The 21,638-nt window shown below is 38.4% G+C and overlaps 1 protein-coding gene across 1 annotated transcript in view; it reads left to right on the forward strand.

The window, feature by feature from the left end:
* Positions 1-20,754, forward strand: part of LOC306761181 (serine/threonine-protein kinase PAK 3) — a 32,385-nt gene extending 11,631 nt beyond the window's left edge. Inside the window, exons 2-15 of the mRNA XM_079247282.1 lie at positions 6,860-7,053; positions 7,177-7,277; positions 8,490-8,643; positions 8,750-8,787; positions 13,364-13,519; positions 13,606-13,780; positions 14,365-14,428; positions 15,442-15,490; positions 16,294-16,406; positions 17,159-17,276; positions 17,441-17,540; positions 17,707-17,903; positions 18,518-18,655; positions 19,021-20,754. Of these exons, the coding sequence (XP_079103408.1) occupies positions 6,882-7,053; positions 7,177-7,277; positions 8,490-8,643; positions 8,750-8,787; positions 13,364-13,519; positions 13,606-13,780; positions 14,365-14,428; positions 15,442-15,490; positions 16,294-16,406; positions 17,159-17,276; positions 17,441-17,540; positions 17,707-17,903; positions 18,518-18,655; positions 19,021-19,110 (1,665 nt within the window). The 5' untranslated portion in view covers positions 6,860-6,881 and the 3' untranslated portion in view covers positions 19,111-20,754. The remainder of the gene's footprint in view (positions 1-6,859; positions 7,054-7,176; positions 7,278-8,489; positions 8,644-8,749; positions 8,788-13,363; positions 13,520-13,605; positions 13,781-14,364; positions 14,429-15,441; positions 15,491-16,293; positions 16,407-17,158; positions 17,277-17,440; positions 17,541-17,706; positions 17,904-18,517; positions 18,656-19,020) is intronic.
* The last annotated feature ends 884 nt before the right edge of the window (positions 20,755-21,638 follow it).

Here is a 21,638-nt window from a genome sequence, read left to right on the forward strand (position 1 = left end):
AGAGTTAAAATGTTTTGCTTTAAAAAATGCTTTCATTCAATTTAGTCAGTGTTAAAAACGAAATCTTCATTCAAATTTTTTCATATGACGCTTCATGTTTAAAAGGTGAAGTGAGTACAAATGTTATACAGGGTCTGAAAAAAAACCCACACAAGTTTTAGCTATAACTCAAACAATTTATATGCCAATTGTGACAAAATCTCTAATACTCCTGAAGAAGTGACATTATTTTTTTGGGTAACAAATCAAAAGCCAACTATTTGTAAAGACACTTTAAACACCCTCCAAACTTGTGCAGAAAAGATATGTGGAAACCATAAATTTATATTCAGAGCTCAGATTGTGGTGTAGAATTTCCCTATAAATCTGAGGTTCTTACTTATTGAATTTGATCAGATATTTTCAATTTGTGATAGTTTTTTGCCATTCAAAACATAGTTTTGATTTAAAAAAATTGAATATAATTGTGTAATACTTTACTAAGTCAAAGACACTTTAGATATTTTTTCCCTCCTCTACTGTGCTTTTTGACCTGTTTACCAATGTGGACGTTACATTTTCTGTTGTGAGGCTGACATGTTGAATTCTGGGTGTTATTCCAAATGCGTACTGATTGTGTACAATATCTTAACATCTGTTAAAAGCAATACAAACAAATGTAGTGTATTCACTTAATAAAAATCTTGTATTTTTTTCACAAAGCATTTCTCATTAAAAAGAAGAGAGTCGCCCTTTATTCCAATAGTGTTTCCTTTATTTTACTTCTATCTTAAACTGACACGTGGTGGGGTAAATATAAAATCAAAGATTACATGTTAAAAAAGTTGCTTGCACACTGGTCTCACAATCAAAACTGACAATGACAGAAACACAATCTGCAGACAACAGTTTCATACTTACAGTTCAGATATGACAATGGTATCAATATCTACATAAAAAAATGTTTAAATTACTGGTTACTTGTGCAGCTGTGATAGAATGACAACTGGGGCCCAGTGAAGCAAATTGAATTTTCTACATAACATTGTTATAAGTTGGACCATATTAGGTTTCTATGTTGTGTGTCCCTTTAAAAGGCAGAACACTGGTCTCCTTCTTTCTCAGCCTATAGTTGAAATGAAATGGGATTGTGCAGTGTCTGCAATGTGACTCGGGGTGTTTTATTCTGACCATGAGAGGCCAACCAAGTGAAAGGGTAGTAACATGTTGACATCTGTGTTTCGTCAACCCGCACTCATTTAATGTCAATGTTTGTCTTCTCGTTTGGTTTTCTTTGTATTGACGTGTGTGTCTGTTAGACATGCAGTTGTGGTGTAGTAGTCTGAAAGAGCTGTCTGCAAATCACAGAGATAAAAGAGATAACAATGGTGAACTGAGGCAATGAAGTGTCCCTGCTTCATCCGTATGCTTTGGATGCCCTCGAACTGTCCATCCCATCCAAGTAATCAGCATCCTTCAAAGAAGCACAGCCAACGCTAAAGCCAAGTCAAACTGAGAGTAAGTCCTAATCAGGGGCACGAAGAGCCAAGCTTAGGAACCCTCCCCCCACTGCAGGGCCATTACTGGGCTGCCATGGGCTCAAGATTAGAGTCTCTTCCTGTGTTAGCCATTCAAATTCAGCATTAATGTTTGAAAGAGCTGAGAAAAACTGCTCTTCATGGATAGTTTAATATTTTATGGAAGAGAAATGTGAAAACACCCTCAGTTATATCTATGTCTAGCTGGAGTGTCTGTGATGCATGTATGCTTTTTGAGAAAGTCATATTTTCCTATATAAATGTCAAACTCTGACAATGTACCTAAACATGCCAAGGAGTGTCTGATAGATTTAGCAAAAGGTAGGTTAGCATATCTTTGCTGTTTTACATTTAGAAGCTGTTATAAATTACATGACTGTTTCCTCTGTCATCTGCAGAACTTTGGCCTCGTGAACATGTTCATAGTTTCAGGCAAAAGTCGCGTATGCATTGGATTAATAATGTTCAGACTAACCTGTGTGTGTTTCAGAAAGGAGAGTTACTTGTTTCAGGGCCAGAGCGCTCACTGCCTGTCAGGCTGCACAGTAAATAGGTCAGTGTTTTAGGTGAGGGAGGAATCAGTATTGTCTGGGCTTTATGAATCTGCCATTTTTTGTCATAAAACAACTAAGCAGAGCAGCTTGGAAAGTCAGCTGGCAGGTGATCAATCAAACAGCCACATAGTTCACAGTTCATAGACGTGTGATATAAGATTGTTTTGTGTGTTGTATTGTTCAGCTGCTGACAGAGATTCTCCCTGTTGCCTGATGTAGCCTAGAAAGGATTACAGCAAACATTAAGCCACGCTGCTCTCCAAGTTGGTCACCATTTTTCTTCTGGATATGTTTTTTGTTCGTGGCTCACTTTACCCCTTGGGTCAAGTCTTCTTTGTGTTGCAGGGAGGATGTACGTATTGGTGGGGGAAAGGAGTACAAACTTATTCATGCAACCTCAAGACATGGACTAATTCTGTTTTGAGTGTTCAAAGCCTTCAAGACATTGAAGGCTGATGCATTATTTTCATGTTGCTATAAAATTTGTTACTGAATCTATTCACTGTTTATAAGAATTTAAAAAGTTGAATGGCAGACTGGTGGTGTCCTTTTTGCGCTGTCCAAGGAAAAGTTGTGAGTGGTGCAAATCATAAATGGCAGCTAGTGGAGGATCCACTTTTGCCAGCCAGTTGGTTGCTGTGCTGATCTATGGCCAACGACCAACTCTTTTCAGTAATGAGCAAAGCAGTGAGCAGATCTGCTGATAAGATAGAGCTTGAAAATGACACTGGTTAAGTTAAATTATTTAAAATGCTGTCTGTCTCAAAATAGAAGACTTTATTGGGTCTACTCTAGATAAAGAAGCTCAAATAAGTTAGGAAAAGCCATTAACCATGTCTGCCAGTAGGCCAAAAACCACTTTGTCTACACACTCAATTGGAAGGCTAGGATTGGTTTAATTTGTATCATACAAAATTATAATATAGTAACTACAACACATACAATCGGTGCCTATAACAAAAATTACAACATTGAAGTAACTAATCTCATAAAGCTTCTATAAATCCATATAAGCCATTATTTTTCTTGTAAAATGAATCTTTTCTTTTTTTCCATAGACAAGTGTCACAACAACTAAGATCAGTTAAACATTATCTCTAAAATGTGTTTGTTTGAGATATTCAAGTGCTTCATCATATCAAAAAAGTTAGTAGCTGCGCCTGATCTTTCACTTATTTTCTTTTATTAATCCAGCTGTGATAGAAACATTCTGGACATGATGGTCTAAACCAGAGGTGTCAAACTGCAGTCCTGGAGGGCCAGTATCCTGCAGGTTTTTGTTGTCCCCATGCTCCCAACACACACCTGACCGACACCCAAACAGGTTGACAAGAAGCTACTGGATCCATTGATTTGAATCAGCTGTGTTGGTGGAGGGAAACAACAAAAACCTGCCGGATTCCGGCCCTCGAGGACTGGATTCTGACACCCCTGGTCTAAACCCTTCCTAATTTTTTATTTAAAGATTTTTTAAACTACTTGAGCCTCCGTGTCGTGTTGGCTGGCTACATTAGATAATGGGGAGACTGGACATCGCAAGAACGTCCATCACCCTCCCCTGCCTGGCTTGAGCCAGGTACAAGTGATCTTGATGAGCATCAAATAGCCAAATGCATGTTTAGACATGAGGTTGTGCTGTGTGTACATGTAGTGCGCAAGCAAAACCTTCAGTAGGGGAGGTTTCAGATGACATCTAATGGGAACAATACTTAAATTCTTATGAACTCATATTGGCATTAAGTCAGACCTCATCATGTCCGATGGCTCCCAAAAACATCCCACCATGCCTTTCAAGTTTGACAGTGGGTTTGTCAATCACTCACGGTTTCTCTGTTATGTCAATACTGTGTCATTCTTTTGTAAACAGGAGTTTTGTCGTTGGGTTGCAGTTTGGGTGTGTCACTAACTAAACCTGTTTCTGATGTTGTCTGGATACTCACCTGGAACCCAACCAGCATGTCAGAAACGGCCAACTCCATAAACCCACACTATAAATAAAGCTCATAAAAATTTTGATGCCACGAAGAGACAGGAAATTCATAAATCTTTAGTAGCTGCAAGGTTATTAAATGGAGTAGGTGTCCTTCAGCTGAGCTAGAACCCAACGTAACCTAACATTAGCTACCTTCACTGTTAAGAGTGAGTTACTGTTTTGTTTATTTATTTTTTTAATCTGTCCAGAGCAATGGTATTTTGGAAGATTTTTTTTTTGTGAATGTAACTAATGTAATCTCTATCCAAAATAGCAAGAATGCCTCTCTTCACTCTTGGCATATTTTTGATTTTTAGTGCATCATTTATATCTATAATTTAGCACTCCTGATTATTTGTCTTTGTCAAAGACAGATTTGTCCCAAGGGAGACAAATAAAGTGACCTTTGACCTTTGACTCCTCAGCTCAGACAAGAATTAGAAATGAATTTCCAGCCATCTCTGATTGATTTTGACACTGAGTAATGTATGGGCTGACACCGGCCACGTATTTTCTTTGGTTTATCTAGCCGACAGAATCACGATGCAGGTTTTGCAGTGCAGCTATGTGTCACAGCTCTTCCAAAGGAAAGTAAAACATGCTGTCAAATGTAAGAAATAGCGAGATTATCTTAGTCTTTTCATCTCAGGTCAGTGTTTGATCTTCAAGAGTCAGATACATATTACTGTATAAATAATACATTCACATCTATCCATTAAGGCATGAATACACGTCGGTATTGTTGTCCAAGGGAGAAAAAAAAATGCTGTCAAAGCAGACGAGCAAGTGGAGCTGATATTGAAGTAAACTCAGTTTATTTAGTGTTGTGTGTACACAAACCTGTAGTTTTCATTTATATTGTAAGGAAATGATATCTAATTTAATTTATCATCATATCAAAGGATAAGAGGGTCATTTATGGTTTCATCACATGTGCGTCACAGTCAGAGTATCTGTGCCATTAGGAAAACAATGAGATCCTTCAGTATCAGTTTTGCTGTCCAGCCCAAACAGGTTCATGAGGAAACTACACATTACTGGTAAATATGTTTCACAAGGAGTCTCTTTTGAAATGCAAGAGGGAAGCACAGGCTGCAGAGAAGTCTTGTGCAATAATGCCATGATTGTAGACACATTTGATCAGATTATGGCTTCTTATCATGTTACATCTTCCCACTAATCTAATTTCTTGATCCAAAACCAGTTCTTTGGGAAAGTTAACAAAGAGTATGCTGTAACCTATCAGATTTTTGTCTGTGCGGGCAATGGTTACATAAAATCCTAAAGGGCACTGTGAAGGCACATGTGTAATTTGTCAGAGGCAGTGCACATTGTGGAAGGGCCAGGGAGTGTGTCTTTGTTAGCTAATGTAGGTCTCCACTACGGGGGCAGCCTGGATGTCCTGCTTTCTGGGATGGCTGTGTTACACATCACATGATGGGCTTGCCTCAGGGTGAGGCAGTGAAGGAGTCTAAGATGGTCGTCGGGTGGGTAGATGGAAGATGGGAGGGATAGAAGTGTTCCCCCCCTGCCAGATTCTCTTAGTCAACTCCTGGTTACTGTTTTCACAGCTGAACTGACTCCACCTCGGCTCTGGAAATCCCCCCACTCGCGTAGCATGAGGTTGTGTTTTCTATCTAAATCTGATGTATAAAGCATCAGCAAGTGATCCATCATCTGCAGCCAACCTTGATTTTGAAAGATAAATAATAATAACCCAAAGGAAAAAAAAATATTTTGATAAAACTGCATTCTGTGAATATCCCAAAGCTCCTTTAAACCCATAGACACTGTATAAGACATAAAGCTGAGAACAATAATTTGTTATTCTCATAAAAATAAGACATGTTGAAAATGAGACATTTCACTATTTCATGAAAAATATATTACCTCATGGTGGAAAGTAGTCTTAAGGAGCCATATTTACTACTGTGGAGCATCCTGGCTTCTTTTAACAGCAGTGGACTTGGTGTTTTTGTATCTTATTGACTTTTATATGACTTTTTCTTTGCATGATAGAACTTTAACCTGCATTTGTGGATTGCACAGTGAAGTTTGTTGACAGTCAATGCTTTCTGGAAGCGTTTGTCTGCCCATCTATTGATTTCCACAACAGAATCAAGCCTGTTTTGATTCCCTGAGGGTTTAAAATTCACAGGCACCCAATGTTAATTTTAAACCATTTGGATTGTAATCAGAAAAATCTCCAGATTCCTAGAAACTTTTGACAAGATTATATTCTGTAGATTATTGACTATCCATAGATCCCACATTTTGACATTGGGCCACGGTGTATGGACATGACTTTTTGCAGAATGCTTAACCTCTGCCTATATTTACTTTTGAGAAATTTCCTCTCTGTTGTTGCTTTTCTTGTACCCGGTCACATTTCTGACTCGTTTCCAGTTAACCTAATTAATTGCAACACATTCCTCAACTTATTGCTATTAGAAAGATCTAATTTTCTAGCCTTTAGTTGCCCTTCTACCAATGTTTTTATTATGCAGCTGCCATCAAATGTAAGATTTTCATGAAACAGTGACAGGTCCTACATTTGATGTTTTGTATGTTCTGAATGAAATATCGGTTTTATGACATTTGCAAATCAATGCGGTCAGTTTTTATATGTATTTGACACAAAATCCCAGTTTTTCTTTTATAAATGCGGTTGTATAAGTAAAAAATTTAGTTAAGATCTGTGAATCCCAGATGAGTTTAGAAGCTTCACCATTTTCTGCTTTCTCAATCTCTTCTTACTGTACGCAGACTTATTCACTCCATGCTCCTCTGTCTCTCTCCTTCCATTTTTTTTCCAGGACATTGTGAGTGCTACTAAAGATGTCTGATAGTGTTGATATTGAAGAGAAACCACCAGCCCCCCCCTTGAGAATGAACAGTAGTTCCCGAGACTCTTCATCAGTGAATCACGCATCTAAACCGCTTCCAATGGCTCCCGAAGAGAAAAACAAGAAAGTCCGCCTGCGCTCCATCTTCCCTGGGGGAGACAAGAGTAAGTATCATTCCTCACCTTCACACTCCAGTCTCCTTTGATTCAAATTGCTTCACTAGTTTGTGGTGTTCAAAAGCTTTACAAAACCCTTTAATAATTTTTTTTTTAATCCAACCTCTGTAGCAAACAAGAAGAAGGAGAAGGAGCGTCCTGAGATATCCCTACCCTCAGACTTTGAACACACCATTCATGTTGGCTTTGATGCTGTAACGGGAGAATTCACAGTGAGTATCCCTTTCACCTGACAGTCCGGGTCATGAACAAGGGCTGATGTGCTTCTACAATTCATTTCTAAAATCTCAGTTCCCTGCAGTGGGGGGGTCATTAAATTTACTCCACATTATTTTGGTAACACAACTTATATGAATGCTAATCAGATTATTTCCCTGTCAGATGGCCCTTACAGCAGATTTCTTTGGTTTTTAATGGTAAATTACATAACTGCAGTTCACTGCGGTCTTACAAAGGTGAGATTTGCAATACAATATTGTTAATACACTTTTGCACATAAAGATGGAATATGAAGTTATTCTAATTTAATGATCAACACTCTTGTCTTGAATAAAACTAAAGTCTTGTCCACTTGTATTAAGGTTTCAGAGGCTTTTAGTTCATTTTCAAATGAAATGACATGTAAAGTTTCTCTCTACTTTTCAGCCTCCCGATGAAAGAGCCTTCACACGAAGGATCTGTGTTGGGATTAATTTGACTTCCAAATGCTTGGTCTATGCTGTGGATGACATCAGTGATAAATAGTTCCTTGTTTCGTTTGTAAAGTTATGTGTTGACGGCACATGGAGTTCAGTTTAAATAGTTGTAAACCAGGTGCTTTGCTTTCCCTTATTTTATGGTTTTCATAGAGAACAGTGTGCTCCTGTTGATTTGTCCTTTGATCCCAACCCAAGTGCACTGCTTGATACTCCTTACTCCAGAGACTTGGATGCTTTTTAATATCTTTTTTTTTTTTTTTTTTTGCGAAACAGTTTTACTTTTTAGATTAAATGTGCAGGAAATCAAAGAGGAAAGAAAATCTTTGTGTACTTGATTTAAAGTAACACATAACTAGTGTTACTTTGTTACTGAGAGTTAGATAATAAGGTCAGTACTATTGTTACATCTGTCATGAAAATAAAAGGAACATGAACAGGGGTTGTTTAATAAGACTTGTTCATTTTTAAGCATTTTTACAGCCAAATCTATTTTTATTTTTTTTATCTCTAAAGACATGATCTGTAGGGTTATTTTCAGTGGAATGACAGGTGTCCCAGCTTGGTTACCCCTAGGGAGTAGTGATCTCTGTTTTGCAACAGAAACACAACATCTACATCCACATTTAATCAAGGCCCTTAAATCTGAAAGGCAAAACCTGGTTATGACCTTTGAAGTTACATCATGTTTTAAAACTCATAACATGTGACTTCTGTCTGTTTGTGCAGGGTATCCCAGAGCAATGGGCACGGCTCCTGCAAACCTCGAACATCACCAAGCTTGAACAGAAGAAGAACCCGCAAGCTGTGTTAGACGTGCTGAAATTCTATGACTCCAAAGAAACCGTCAACAACCAGAAATACATGAGTTTCACATCGGGAGGTAAAACAAACAAGCGACTTCAACTGAACATGTATTTATTCTTATGTCTAATAGACAAGGGGTTTTACCATGCTGCTACTATAATAATGTTTTCTTTTCTTTTCAGACAAGACAGCTCATGGCTATATAGCTGCAAACACTCTGGTGAGTTGTTTTTGTTTGTTCGTTTGCTTTATGTAGACCTTCCTTGATTATATATCTTTTAAATCAATAATATTTATAAAATAGGAAATGATCACAGCATTACCAATGTCATATTCCTGAACTGTATTAAAATCCATCAGGCACAATGACTCTGCCTTGAGAAAATCTCAGTAATATATTGAGACAAAAGTATCTCATCCTGATTAATAGAACAGCAGTAATTTAACAGGTAAGTTGCAACATTAACGGCTTCATTTATTTGTCATTAACCTCAGAACAGTTATGCTTCGCCAGCTACACTACAGTAAATTTTTCTCTTTCTGGGGATATCTGGACTAGACTGTATCACTTTGAGGCACTATGTTTTCACACAGACTTCTCCCTCTAAAGAGAAAAATTCCCCTCTGGAGTCTCGTTTTCCCGACTATGTGGCATAATTCCCTGAATTTTGCACACGTGCCAAACATTTTTGCAGCTCCTGCACAGAAACAGCAATAGCTGCTGCTCATTGTTTATATCTCCAGTCTACATTAACCAGATTTTGAATTGCATATAGACAAGCTTCACTGAAGGCACAGCTGGAACTAGAATGACTCCCACTGTGCTGACCTCATTCCTGGCTTTGGCCAGAGTAATCTAAGCTTTGAATGCCTTGGCCTGTTCACACTGGGTGAAGAAGTGGGATTTGCCGCCTCAGGGGAAACTACACTGGGATATCTGCATGCAGGGCTGCTGGTTGAAAGGACAAATGACTGAGTTAGTCCAGTAGTGAGAGTTATCTAGAGCATCTCAGTCTTGGATTGTCACAGTGTTCAGCAGCATACAGTGCTGAATATTACTGACTGCTGCATTGAAGTGTGCTTACATGAGTAAAGTGGACGAAGGAAGAGGTGCCCATAACTAAACCCTGAAAGACAGTTTAAACATTTGCTGTGCAGGTGAACATTTCCAAACTGTTATGTTGTTTTCTGTCAGCAACTTGCTTTCCCCCTCTGTACCTACCAGCTGCTATAGTTCTGGTCTTATATGCTAATATAAATTCTGTAGTAGAAGGTTAATTAATTATGATCCACAAGTTTATAAACCTTCCAGTGAATGAGACAAGTTCTTCATGTTTAGGTCAGCATGAATTTGTAACAGTGAATGCAGGACGCAGAGATGTTGTGTTTCATTGTAAAATCCTTTGATCAAAAGAAAAGTCACATTGGATTTTTGGAAATAATTGAGAAATGATAAATACTGTCCTCAGTCTGCCTCTAAAAGACTTAAGGTATGTTCAGGAGCCTTTTGTGAGATTTGATTTGATTTGAACAGACATGAAGAAGATCTGGAATTACTTGTGTTTACTGACTGATAGATTTTCTGTTTTGCTGTAAAATGTGGAAAATGTCTCCTGTTTCGCCATCAACGAAGCCATTTTGGTCATTTTTGCCACAAAATCCAGGGTTGAATTCATCTACATTTGCCTGACTGTTACAACACATTTATTTACAGTAACTATTTAAGGAATTCACAGTATATGAGTCAAAGATTTGAACTTTCATCTCACTCTGGTCTCGATCCTTCATCATCTGCGTGTTGCCGTTCCATTTCACAGACACATAGAGTCCAGCGTGACTGGTTCGTGGAACTTTTTGAAGATTTCCACTTGTTAGAATTGTGTTAGATGCCACCTGAACTCTTCAGCTGCCTAATAGCAACACATTTTTATATCCTTTTTTTTTAAAATATACTCTGAAAAAGAAGATAGGTTAATGTGCAGCAACAACTGCTTCTTAAAGATTATTGCTGATGTCTTTCCTCCTTGGCATTTTGCTCATACACACCTGACTACTCCAGACCTGGAAACTACCAAAACCTCAGCTTCAACAGAGGTGATCACATTTACCGATGAGAAGTTCATCAAATGTGCTTGATAAGCAGCAGCCGACTGATACTACCAGTGGAAACCGTGAAGGTGTACTTACCTTTTCACACACTGCTTCTGCATTTTGATTTTGTGAAATAGATAACAACACTGCAGGATATGGCAAAAGTTGTTCATCTGAGTTTGACCTGACGTCATTTTAAAACTTGATGAGGAGCAGATTATTTTTAGTACATTCTCATACATAAAACATTAGAATATAAAAAGGATGTATTTTTTTGGATTTTTTGTGGAACTTTTCAGACTAAACGAATCTTTTACTTCATTTTGTGTGAATAATGTGCCTTTTTGGCAAAAAGGTTATGCTGGGAAAGAAGTGTAGGACAGTGGATAGTGATTTCCCCCTCATAATTGTACAAAAGTGTACAAAAAGAACACTTAAACTTAACTTAAAGGGAAGTCATCATATGATATAACATCTCCCATAATGCAATAACAAAATAAACATACTCACATATATTATCATATAAATGATTTCATTCAATAAAACCCCCCTTAGTGTTCACTCATTACACATCCATAAATATGATTCTGTATGGTTGTACAGAATAATGTAATACAGTATGGAGCTAATGAGTAATTGAGAACTACTACTTATTTATTTGGAGAGTTCATGGGAGGTTATACTTGACTGCTGTTTCATATCAACATTTTTCTGCATGAGAAATAATGATGGTTAAACACATGCAGTAAAAACAGCAAACTATCCTTAGGTGGATTTCTGCAGGAGTAAATGTTCAACTTTTCAGCTTAATGTTGAAGTAAATGCAGTAAAAATGCCTTCCTGTAAACATATGCATCATTATGAAAATACTTAGATGCACTGAAGTGTTCTCAACATGCAACACATTAAAGATAACATGGAAGCTAATCCTAAATTGAACACTCCTGCTTATGTTTGTGCTTTATTGCAAGCTCTGTCATTATTTTAACATGAACTGAGGTGGAACATTTCTGTTTAGCTTCTGAGGAGGAAAATTAATGAACTTTTTGAGTGAACTAAAGTACAAGTAGCTGCCAGTACTGTAGTGTTTAAATGAATGGTGAAATAGAATTTTATAGCAAATATCTGTTGAAATAAACTGGAGAGGAGAATATTGTTCTAGGCTGTTTACAGGACAGTCCTCAGGTGGCAGTGTTTGTTACTAGCGTGTCCTCTCCTTATGCTGTGTTAGGGGATAAACATATGGACGTAATGTCCAGCCCTCCCTCACCCTCCTCTGAAGTTCAGTCTTACACTTTGTTTGGGCTTGTTTTGAGTAAATCCTCCCATTTTCAACCTCCACATTCAGAACCGACTGCTGTCTTCTGGGCCTCCTGTCAGCCTTAGAACCTGCAGCGCATTATTTGACAAGGTAACTCCTCCATATTACTTTACACATGATGTATCCCTGCAATGGCCCTGAAGCTAAACTCAACTATTTGATAGCCAAATATTGGTTACGCCATCTGGCAAATGCACACTGCAAACAAATAATTGCTTTCAGAGGCATCATCACTCTCTGTATTGGTATTCCATGGGGATATGATTGGATCTATTATATTGTTGATGTTGTTATGTATGTAGTATCTATAGCAACAGCACATAATTCAGTCTTTTCTTTTCACAGTGGCACATGCCACAGAGGGATGTGATGACTGTCAACCTGCATGTATGAGCACATTTTCTTAATAATTTGATCCAAAATGCCAGAAATGTGCCTGTAACTTCATCACCATTACTGCATGGCTCTCTAAAAGAAAACTAAAAAAATAATAATAATAATAATCTCACACACCAGGCACCCATCACTGCACTGCAGTCTTGGCCCAGTCCTCTTTGGTGCAAGTCAGAGGCCCAGTATGTCACATGATTGACTGGGACTTTCCTTCCAGATAGATCCTTTCCTTTTACAGACAAGAACTAAGCTGCACTGCTTCATTATGCATGACAAGAGTGGAAATGAAGCGTTTCCATTCCATAAGAGGAATAAGATTCAAGGCAAGTAGACTTCCTGAATTAGTGGGAAAATGCGACGGATTAGTCTTAATACATATGCCTGAGGTCTAAAAATCAGACTCGTTACATGGTATCTTCAAAATATATGTAATTATTGCGTACTGCACATCGCAGTGTTGCAATACATTATGTCCTACAGAGCAGTTAAATATGTAGCATTTTGTTACTTAAAAATTCATTTTCATCTCAGTCTTAGATAAACGGCACTGAATGCAACCTCACTCTGGTCTCTTCAGCTCCTACATCGCTCATACTGCTTTCCTTTGCTATTTTAACAGGGTTCCTCCTGACTATTAACCCACATTGTTTTCCTTCCAGTAGAGTATCACATTGTATTTCCATGTTAAGCGCTTGCTGTTATTTTTTAATAACAAAGTCCATCCTTTAATAAATTCTTAATCTGTAATTATTGGATTCTGTCACGTGGTCCATACAAATACACCTTTATGCATGTTATACAAAATATTTTGAACCTCTACTGGCCAGATCTGTAGCTGGTCGGAGGTTTGGAGTTTACACCAGCTGGTTAAGAAAAAACTAAAGAGATGTCTGATTTGTGGAGATTTTAGCGGATCTTCACATTCTCTCTCATTCCATGCTGTCATGACATAGCACATTCATCCATACTTACTTAGATCTCTACCATCCAGGGTCCCAAAACCTCATCAACAGAACCCCCTATTGCCCCGCCTGTGTCAGAAGAGGAGGACGAGGAGGAAGAAGAAGAGGAAGAGGAAGAAGAAGATGAAGATGATGATGATGAGCTGCCCCCAGTCATTGCCCCTCGACCTGAACACACCAAATCTGTGAGTTTTTGGAGCACAGTTTGTGAATTCATTTCTATGTCCTTGTTCACATCCTTGTCAATCTCATCTTTTGTTTTCTCATGCAGATCTACACACGTTCTGTCATGGATCCACCAAAGCCTCCCACCCCGGTAAAAGAGGTGTTGACGCCACCAGAATCTCAGGTCCAGCCAGAGAACACCTCTAACACAATGTATCGGCACACTGATCGGCAGAGGAAGAAGTCCAAAATGACAGATGAGGAGATTTTGGAAAGACTCAGTATGTGTTTTTATGCATTTTTTTGTCTTTTTCTCATAGCTTGGTAATCAGTGTGATCTGGTTCTCTGTACATTTTTGAGATACTAGGATGTTTTCTTTTGTTTTGCTTTAAACAATAACATTTAAGTGTTTTGTTTTTTTTTTACTAAAACAGGGAATCTTGATGGAAATTACATTGAATCTTTACAGAAGTTTAAATCGGCATATTTCAACAGACTATATAATCTGAGCTAATGCTGTGTTTTGTGTCTGTGTTGGTTTGTGTTTGTGTGTGTGTTCTGAAGTATTTAATAAGTTGTGATGCAAACAGCAAGCTAGATATTTGGTTTTCAGAGTCTGTTTAACACATAGTCCATTCAAAGCAGAATTTCTGCCTAATCAGAAGAATCATGCAAAAAAAAAAGTAAACAAACTTAAATTATTATGTTTTGACAAAGCAGTACTTTTCTCATCAATTGCTGCTTTCTTTTGACCACTCCTCTGAGCAATGTTGCTCCAACCCGAATTACCAGAATGCAATGTGATGAGCTCATTTGTGCAGTGAGCTAGAAAGAAAATTATTATATGTCTGCTTTCTCTCTCAGGGAGTATTGTGAGTGTGGGGGATCCCAAAAAGAAGTACACGCGCTTTGAGAAAATAGGACAAGGGTAAGTCTTGGTGATCATCAACAAACAGAGCAATTTTGAGAACAGACTGTCTCTGTAGGAGATACAGAAGGGTAGTTTCAGAGACAGAAGCAGGATTAGGATTGAATGATGGAGAAAACTAAGTAGACAGGAAATGAGAACTGTATCCCAAAAAGGCCAAGAGCCAGATTAGCTCAACCATCTCCCTCTCTCCAGCTCTCTCCTCGTCTTTGTATTTTTCTTTTTTCTTTTCTGCCAGCCTGCCTGTTCATGACACATTATAACAGATTACATGTTATCTGCTCTGATGTGTTCACTATTTCCATATTTGATCAAGAAGCCTCTGTTTAACAAAGGGAAAGCTGTCTATTTACTCTGTCAGGTTATCTTGAACTTATTACTACCAGGAGCTGTACTTTATTATTCATGGCTTGTGACAGCAGAGAGAGGAAAAACCAGAGGCCTAAATTCACAATGGGCAGTTTTCAGTATCCTCAGGTCCAAATAAGGACTGACTGAACCCATCATTCCTTTGTCCAAGCATTACTCTCATATTTTGTGCTTGCATGTGCCAAGGTAATTTAAGATGTCCAGTTCACTGCTGAATGAAAACAGCTAACGTCTGACAAGAAGTTTAGATTACTCCGGTGATACTGTATGAACTCAGAAGTTCAGCGGACTTTTCAGCTGGCGTTACTTCCACATAAACAAGTTATTTCAGTCTCTTTTTTATCCCAGCAGATTTTAACCATCCTTATAAGTAATAACAGGTGATGAAATAGTTGTTTGAGTGATAAAAATATTAATAAAACAGATCATAGAAAAGCATTTTAACCCAGTCATCAAAGCTGGACCATTAACTATACAAACATATTTCTTGCCTTTCTGTAAATACTTCAAACTCATTTTCAGATCTACACTAATGTACACATAAAGAAATTATTTCTCCTTGTAGAGTTTAGAACAAGTTAAATCTTATTAAAAATTGCTCAATTTTGCATCACTTACGTGATTTTAATTTTGTGTTTCACCAGAGCGTCTGGCACGGTGTACACTGCCATTGACATAGCAACTGGCCAAGAGGTAAGTCAGATTGAACTTGAGGGGCCGTATTAATTAAGCCTCCAACAATCCTCTCATTTAGCTTCTAATTTAGCTTAAAATTTCCTAGTTGGGAAGGATGAAAAAGATATGGCTGACCCTGTCTTTTGGTACAGCACATTGATTTAATGGTGGTATTGGTTGTCCAAGGGAATAAAAACATGAAAGTGCTCTTAAAAATGAAATCTTATATGTATGTGTTGTATGTAACTGGCCTGTTTTACCCTAATCACAAACATGTTTGTCTTTTTCTGTATTCTTTTTATGACATTCATGTTGTAGCTAGTCTGTTTCATACAGAAGCTTCTCATGCTTGTGTTCTCAGAGTGCTGTATTTATGTAAAACTGCACTGTGTGTTTGAAGTAGCGACAAACCCAAATCATTATTTCATCATAGCTGCATTTTCTCATTTGCCAAATCTCCTAACATAGTGATTACTTTTTATTTCTGATGTCATTCCATTTTGGGAATTTTTCAGAGATGTAAGCACATCTCTGATAAAATCAAAAACGTAATCCCTGCATGATTTAATCTGTAACTCACAATCATCTATTGCCTGGAGCAGATCTCGAAAGTTTTTCCCTGTGGGAGCACTTTTGAGGATCAAGATGCTTCATGAATAACTTTGATCCACTCTTTCATTGGGGAAGTGGCAACAGTTGTAGGGAACTCTAGGAATATATTTAAACACAGCCATTAATTTGACAACATTCCCTGTTTTCTATTTTATTACTGTTTATGCTGTCACAGTGACTTACTGCAAATATCTTTTTTGTTTTCTTAGGTGGCCATCAAACAGATGAACCTGCAGCAGCAACCCAAGAAAGAGTTGATCATCAATGAAATCTTGGTGATGAGGGAAAACAAAAACTCCAACATAGTAAACTACCTGGACAGGTCAGTTTTTCACAAGCAGAAGATGATTCTTGTATAAACTCTCTTAATGTCCAGTTTTTGTGAAGAGCATAGTACATTTTGGTTCATCCCCTGATAAAATATTGAAGTGCAGTTTGTTTTTCTGTAGATATTTTGGAAAAACTCCACAACACTCATGCAAACCAGTATATCAGGTGCATGGAACTCGCAGTTTTCATGTAGTAATAAGTAAAATCATTTTTATTAAACGTTTTTTCTTTTACTAAGAGGCTCAAAGACAAATGTGGAGAGCTATGAATGTGTTCACGATTAAATTGTGCAACAGTTTTAGCTTAAAATGGCTGTAACCATAATGACATTGAGGAATCCTCTTGAGTCTCCTGTTTTCACTTCTCCTCCTCCTCCTCCTCCTCCTCCTTCTTCTTCGTCTGTTGCTGCTTTTTCTTCTTCTCCCTTTCCCCTCTTTCTGAAGTGCAATGCAGCCACCTACTGGTTTAAAACGCACACAAAAGTGGAATTTAGCAAAATTCAAATCTAGTATTTTCTTATCAAATTCCTGTTTTTATCTCAACTTTTGTGTCATTATATCGGTCATTCTGCCTTTGTTTGTTAGGTCTTTAACAGTGATGTGATGTTTTCAACTGTTTAGTCTGTATACCACAAAGCCTAATCTCTCTCTCAGCGAAAGTAAATTTTATTTCTGAATGAGAGTCAAAACCAAACCACAAGAATACTTTCATCTTGTGCTTTTATTTTTTTATTTCTTTAATTAGTTACTTAGTAGGAGATGAGTTATGGGTGGTGATGGAGTATTTGGCTGGAGGCTCATTGACGGATGTCGTGACTGAAACCTGCATGGATGAGGGCCAGATTGCTGCAGTCTGCAGAGAGGTAAGAAGCCAAGACGCCAGCAGTAACACCAGCTACAATGATCAAATACTCCAAATGGGGTAACCCCTAAGGCGAACCCTTTTGTACTCGTTTTCCTTTGTAAATGTAGGTGTTGATTAGATGTGCTTCAGTTTCTTTGTCTTTGTTTTGGTCTATCTTCACAGTGTCTTCAAGCCTTGGACTTTTTACACTCCAACCAGGTGATCCATAGAGATATAAAAAGTGACAACATTCTCTTGGGCATGGATGGATCTGTCAAGCTCAGTAAGTCCCTTTTATTTTCCTTTGTCTTCATTTAATTCGTTAAAATTAATTGAAAAGAAAAACCTATATCAATAAGAAAAAAAGCTTTGTTTAATAGACACAAAGGCATGATGTGTAAAATGAAAAACACAATGTAGACCAAATGTTTTTCTTTTCGCCTCGCCAGCGGACTTTGGCTTCTGTGCTCAGATCACTCCAGAACAGAACAAGAGGAGCACGATGGTAGGAACGCCGTATTGGATGGCACCAGAGGTGGTGACTCGGAAGGCTTATGGCCCGAAAGTGGATATCTGGTCCCTGGGAATCATGGCAATAGAGATGGTGGAGGGAGAACCACCCTATCTGAATGAGAATCCGCTCAGGGTAAAGGCAACGACTTAGGAAATAAAAACATTTATGGGCACTTTGCAAGCTTTTCTAAATTGCAAAAACTTAAATTTGCAATTCATTATTTAATTTGATTCTTTATTTGACATACACAAGTACAAAAGAAATTCATTCCAGTGAGTTCATTGATCAGCTTTTTTGTGTTTAATCTTGAATTTAATTCTAGCAACACACTCAAATGTGACATTATTAGAAATGGTACGTGTACAACATACATGGAAGCAACATTTTAGCAGGCCTTGTACCTTGCACTTCATGACATACCTTGAATGTGTTCTCCTGTGTTACTTGCAGTCCAGGTCTGTCTCCTACACAAATACAGTGAAAAATGAGGGCACAAATTAGAGAACAAGGCAGAGTTGTTTAAAGGTTTAGTAAAAGATGGACAAAGTCCTCTCGCAAAACTTCAGAAAACAGAAAGTGTAATGAAAAGGAGGAATGATGAAAACTAGGAAATGAGTTCGATCAGTTAGATTGTTGCATTTTAGAAAAGTTTCATACGTATTTTGAAATTAGGTTTAAACACAGATAAAATATTTTGATTACGTAAATGTAGCTATCCTCATGACTGATGATGTTCATCTTCACAGGCACTTTACCTGATAGCAACCAATGGAACACCAGAGCTGCAGAACCCAGAAAGACTGTCGTCTACATTTAGAGATTTCCTCAACCACTGTCTGGAGATGGATGTGGACCGAAGAGGCTCCGCCAAGGAGTTGCTTCAAGTAAACACAACATTTATTCTTGCTCATTTTGTATGAATATATACATAAACTGTGACTATATTTCAAATCTTGCACGTCTTCAAACATGTTCAGCAACATACATATTTAGTCTGGTAGTCTGACTCCAGAACACCTGGTCCTGATGGCTTGTTTCCCAAAGTTGGTTAAGTTCTTCTGTCCAAGCTCCACCATTAAATCAGTTTTCATGAAAATTAGCTTCTCAGTATTTTTCTGTTATGTTTCACATTTAAGTTTTATGTGAATGACAATATTAGTGTCCCAGCTTTACCATCTTTTGTCATGTCCAGCTGCAGCTCGCCAGAGCTTCCTACATAAATACATATCATCCTCTCTTTTTTTTTCAGCATTCCTTCCTCAAGCTGGCAAAGCCTCTCTCCAGCCTGACGCCTCTGATTGTAGCTGCGAAGGAAGCCATAAAGAACAGCAGTCGTTAAGGATGGGCTCTCTGTCCATGCCCGAGGCTGGAGTCCTGTCTGTGGAGTGTGTGTTCATGGCGGCAGGGGCTTGGGTGTGTTTTGGATGGTGGGTGGTGTGGCAGTGACAGCACAAGGAGGGGTTTGTGTGACTTACAGTGACAGCACAAGGACAAAAGACCCCAAGTCTCACATGTAGGATGGACATCTGGCCTTGCAGCCTCTTGGCCCATGCTGCTGAAAATAGACCTTGTCTCCTCGTTTACTTCTCCAGCACTCATGTACATGTAGAGCAGTCCCTCATGTGTTTGTGTGAGTGTGTGACTGTGTGTGTGTGTATGAGTAAACAAACTGGACATCAGTTTGTGTCATGTCTTGTTCTGGATGGTAGTCTCCCCAAAAAAACATTAACAAAAGAAAAACAAAAGAAATGAAAGTGTGCTAAATCTAAAAAAAAAAAAAAAAAAAAAAAAAAAACCATTGCTGGACTAAAGAGGAGAAACAAAGATTTCCTTCCAGCGCAGCTTTAAGCTCAGTTTCTCTCTTCTGGTCCTTTCATGGAGCATGATCAGGTCACACCTGCACTTGAAGCAAGCAGCTGGCGTGAAAGAGCAACTCTGGACACAATGTTTGCCCGCATGACCGTGACTCTGTGGAAAAACACTGCAAATCTGCTGCAGACTGTCACATCTCAAGTTGGTGCATCTTTAGTCATTGTGTATGTGTGTGTGAATGTTTGCAGGGGTGCAACTGCAAAGTGGAAAAGTCACAAGTTACACGTGACCTGTGTCAGCTTTAAACACCTCACAGTAGTCCATTTCATATCAGTGAGAAGATGCTATTTTTTACCATTTTCTTTTAAAAGTCTGGAAACACCGGGCTTCATGTGGTCAGACACTTTAAGGCTGTCCCTGTGGAACTGGACATAGTACAAAAAAGTGTGATGTTACCATCCTGTGATATCATTTCAAAGCATGCTTTCATAACCTTTCAGATAAGATTATCCACAGATATTCAGTATGCATGGATTTTCTTTCATTTCATTGGGGAACCTGCTCGAAATACATTGAAAAGTGTGTGAATGTTTATTTTTCTTTTTACTTATAATCCAGTACAAGGTGGAAAAAAATTTGTGAGTGGGCCATTGTGAGGGATTATCCATAAAAAGGTGCTGGAGCACAGCTGATAACAATCCTGAACCCCAGCAGAAGGCCGTGGAATTTGTTAGGTATAGCAAGCTGAAAGTCCAGTGCCACACTTTGTCACACCTGCAGTGCCCCAAGCTTCCCCTGCGTCCTTAAAATAATGTCAGTATGAATAATAATCACAATCTGATTTGCAAACTGCAGCATTAAGTGGAGGTAGGAATAAAATTCCTTGATCATGTGAGCAGGAGACACTCATCATACTGTATAAAATTATACACCTCTCCCGCCAAGTGTTTGGATTAGATGCTCAGGTGAGAACATAAATCATCCTTTATATCTAATGAGGCTCTGATCTCCACTTATCCTCCTCACATCCCTGTTGCTATTTAAAATGCTGCTCATTCAAGCTTTTGTTTTTGTCTCTATCTTTTTTAATTGTGTCTTAAATAACTTTTTTTTTCATAAAGTCTTTGAATTTTGTAGTGGATTTTTTGGCATTTTTGGCATTTGGCAGATTTTAGAGGGAGAATGTTTTTGTGTGTGTGTGTGTGTGTGTGTGTGTTAGTTTTTTGCTAAGTGTCATTTTATGATTGTACCATGCCCTGAAGGTTCACATTCACCAACATTTCCTTTATGCCTGCTTCAAAGTTTAACTAAGTTCCTGTACAGAGGTTATTTTTTCTGTGTGTGCTTGGTAGCTTTGTCTGACATTCCCCACGTAGCATCCCTCTGTGTGAGAGTGGGCATGTTTGTGTGTTAGGGGGCTACCTCAATGTGCACTAGATGATGCCTCACTTGTGTTTTCCACCTTACCTTTGAGGTGCAGGGTAGCTGCTTAGTCCTAATGTACCTCCATTGTACAGCAAATGTACAGAAGATGAAGGAGACAGAAGGTGAAAGACAGGAGAAAGCAACAGATTTCATGCATGTAAACAAACTATACACTGTATTTCATCTTCAAATAGGTTAAGATTGTTAGAATATGTATGTATGTATGTAAATATGACAGGAAACCTCCCCTTTTTTCAGAACTATGTAACTTTAAATGACAATGTTCAGGTTGCTCTATGGTATGTATCAGTAAATGTTTTGCACCCTGGAAATCGAAAAAGAGAAAAACCAACACACTCCGTTTGTGCACTCCTGGATCCGCCTCTCCTGTTTGGGCTTTATTGGATGCTCCTTCATCTGGACTGAGAGCCAATGGATGCAGCACTCTGTGTGCAGGCCCACACAGTCTGTCCAGTCTGAGTACCACTTCTGTCCTGAGTGTTAGCATGTGTGCGTGCAGTAGGTGTATGTGGCCTGTCAGGAAGCTTCGTCGGCCCTGGGACTCTGGGCCTCCAACCCATGTAGCCTACAGGTCTGAACTATGAGCACAAAGGTGAATTTCGGGACAAG

Source organism: Telmatherina bonti, assembly GCF_933228915.1.
Source record: "Telmatherina bonti genome assembly, chromosome: 10".
In the NCBI taxonomy this organism is placed as follows: Eukaryota; Metazoa; Chordata; class Actinopteri; order Atheriniformes; family Telmatherinidae; genus Telmatherina; species Telmatherina bonti.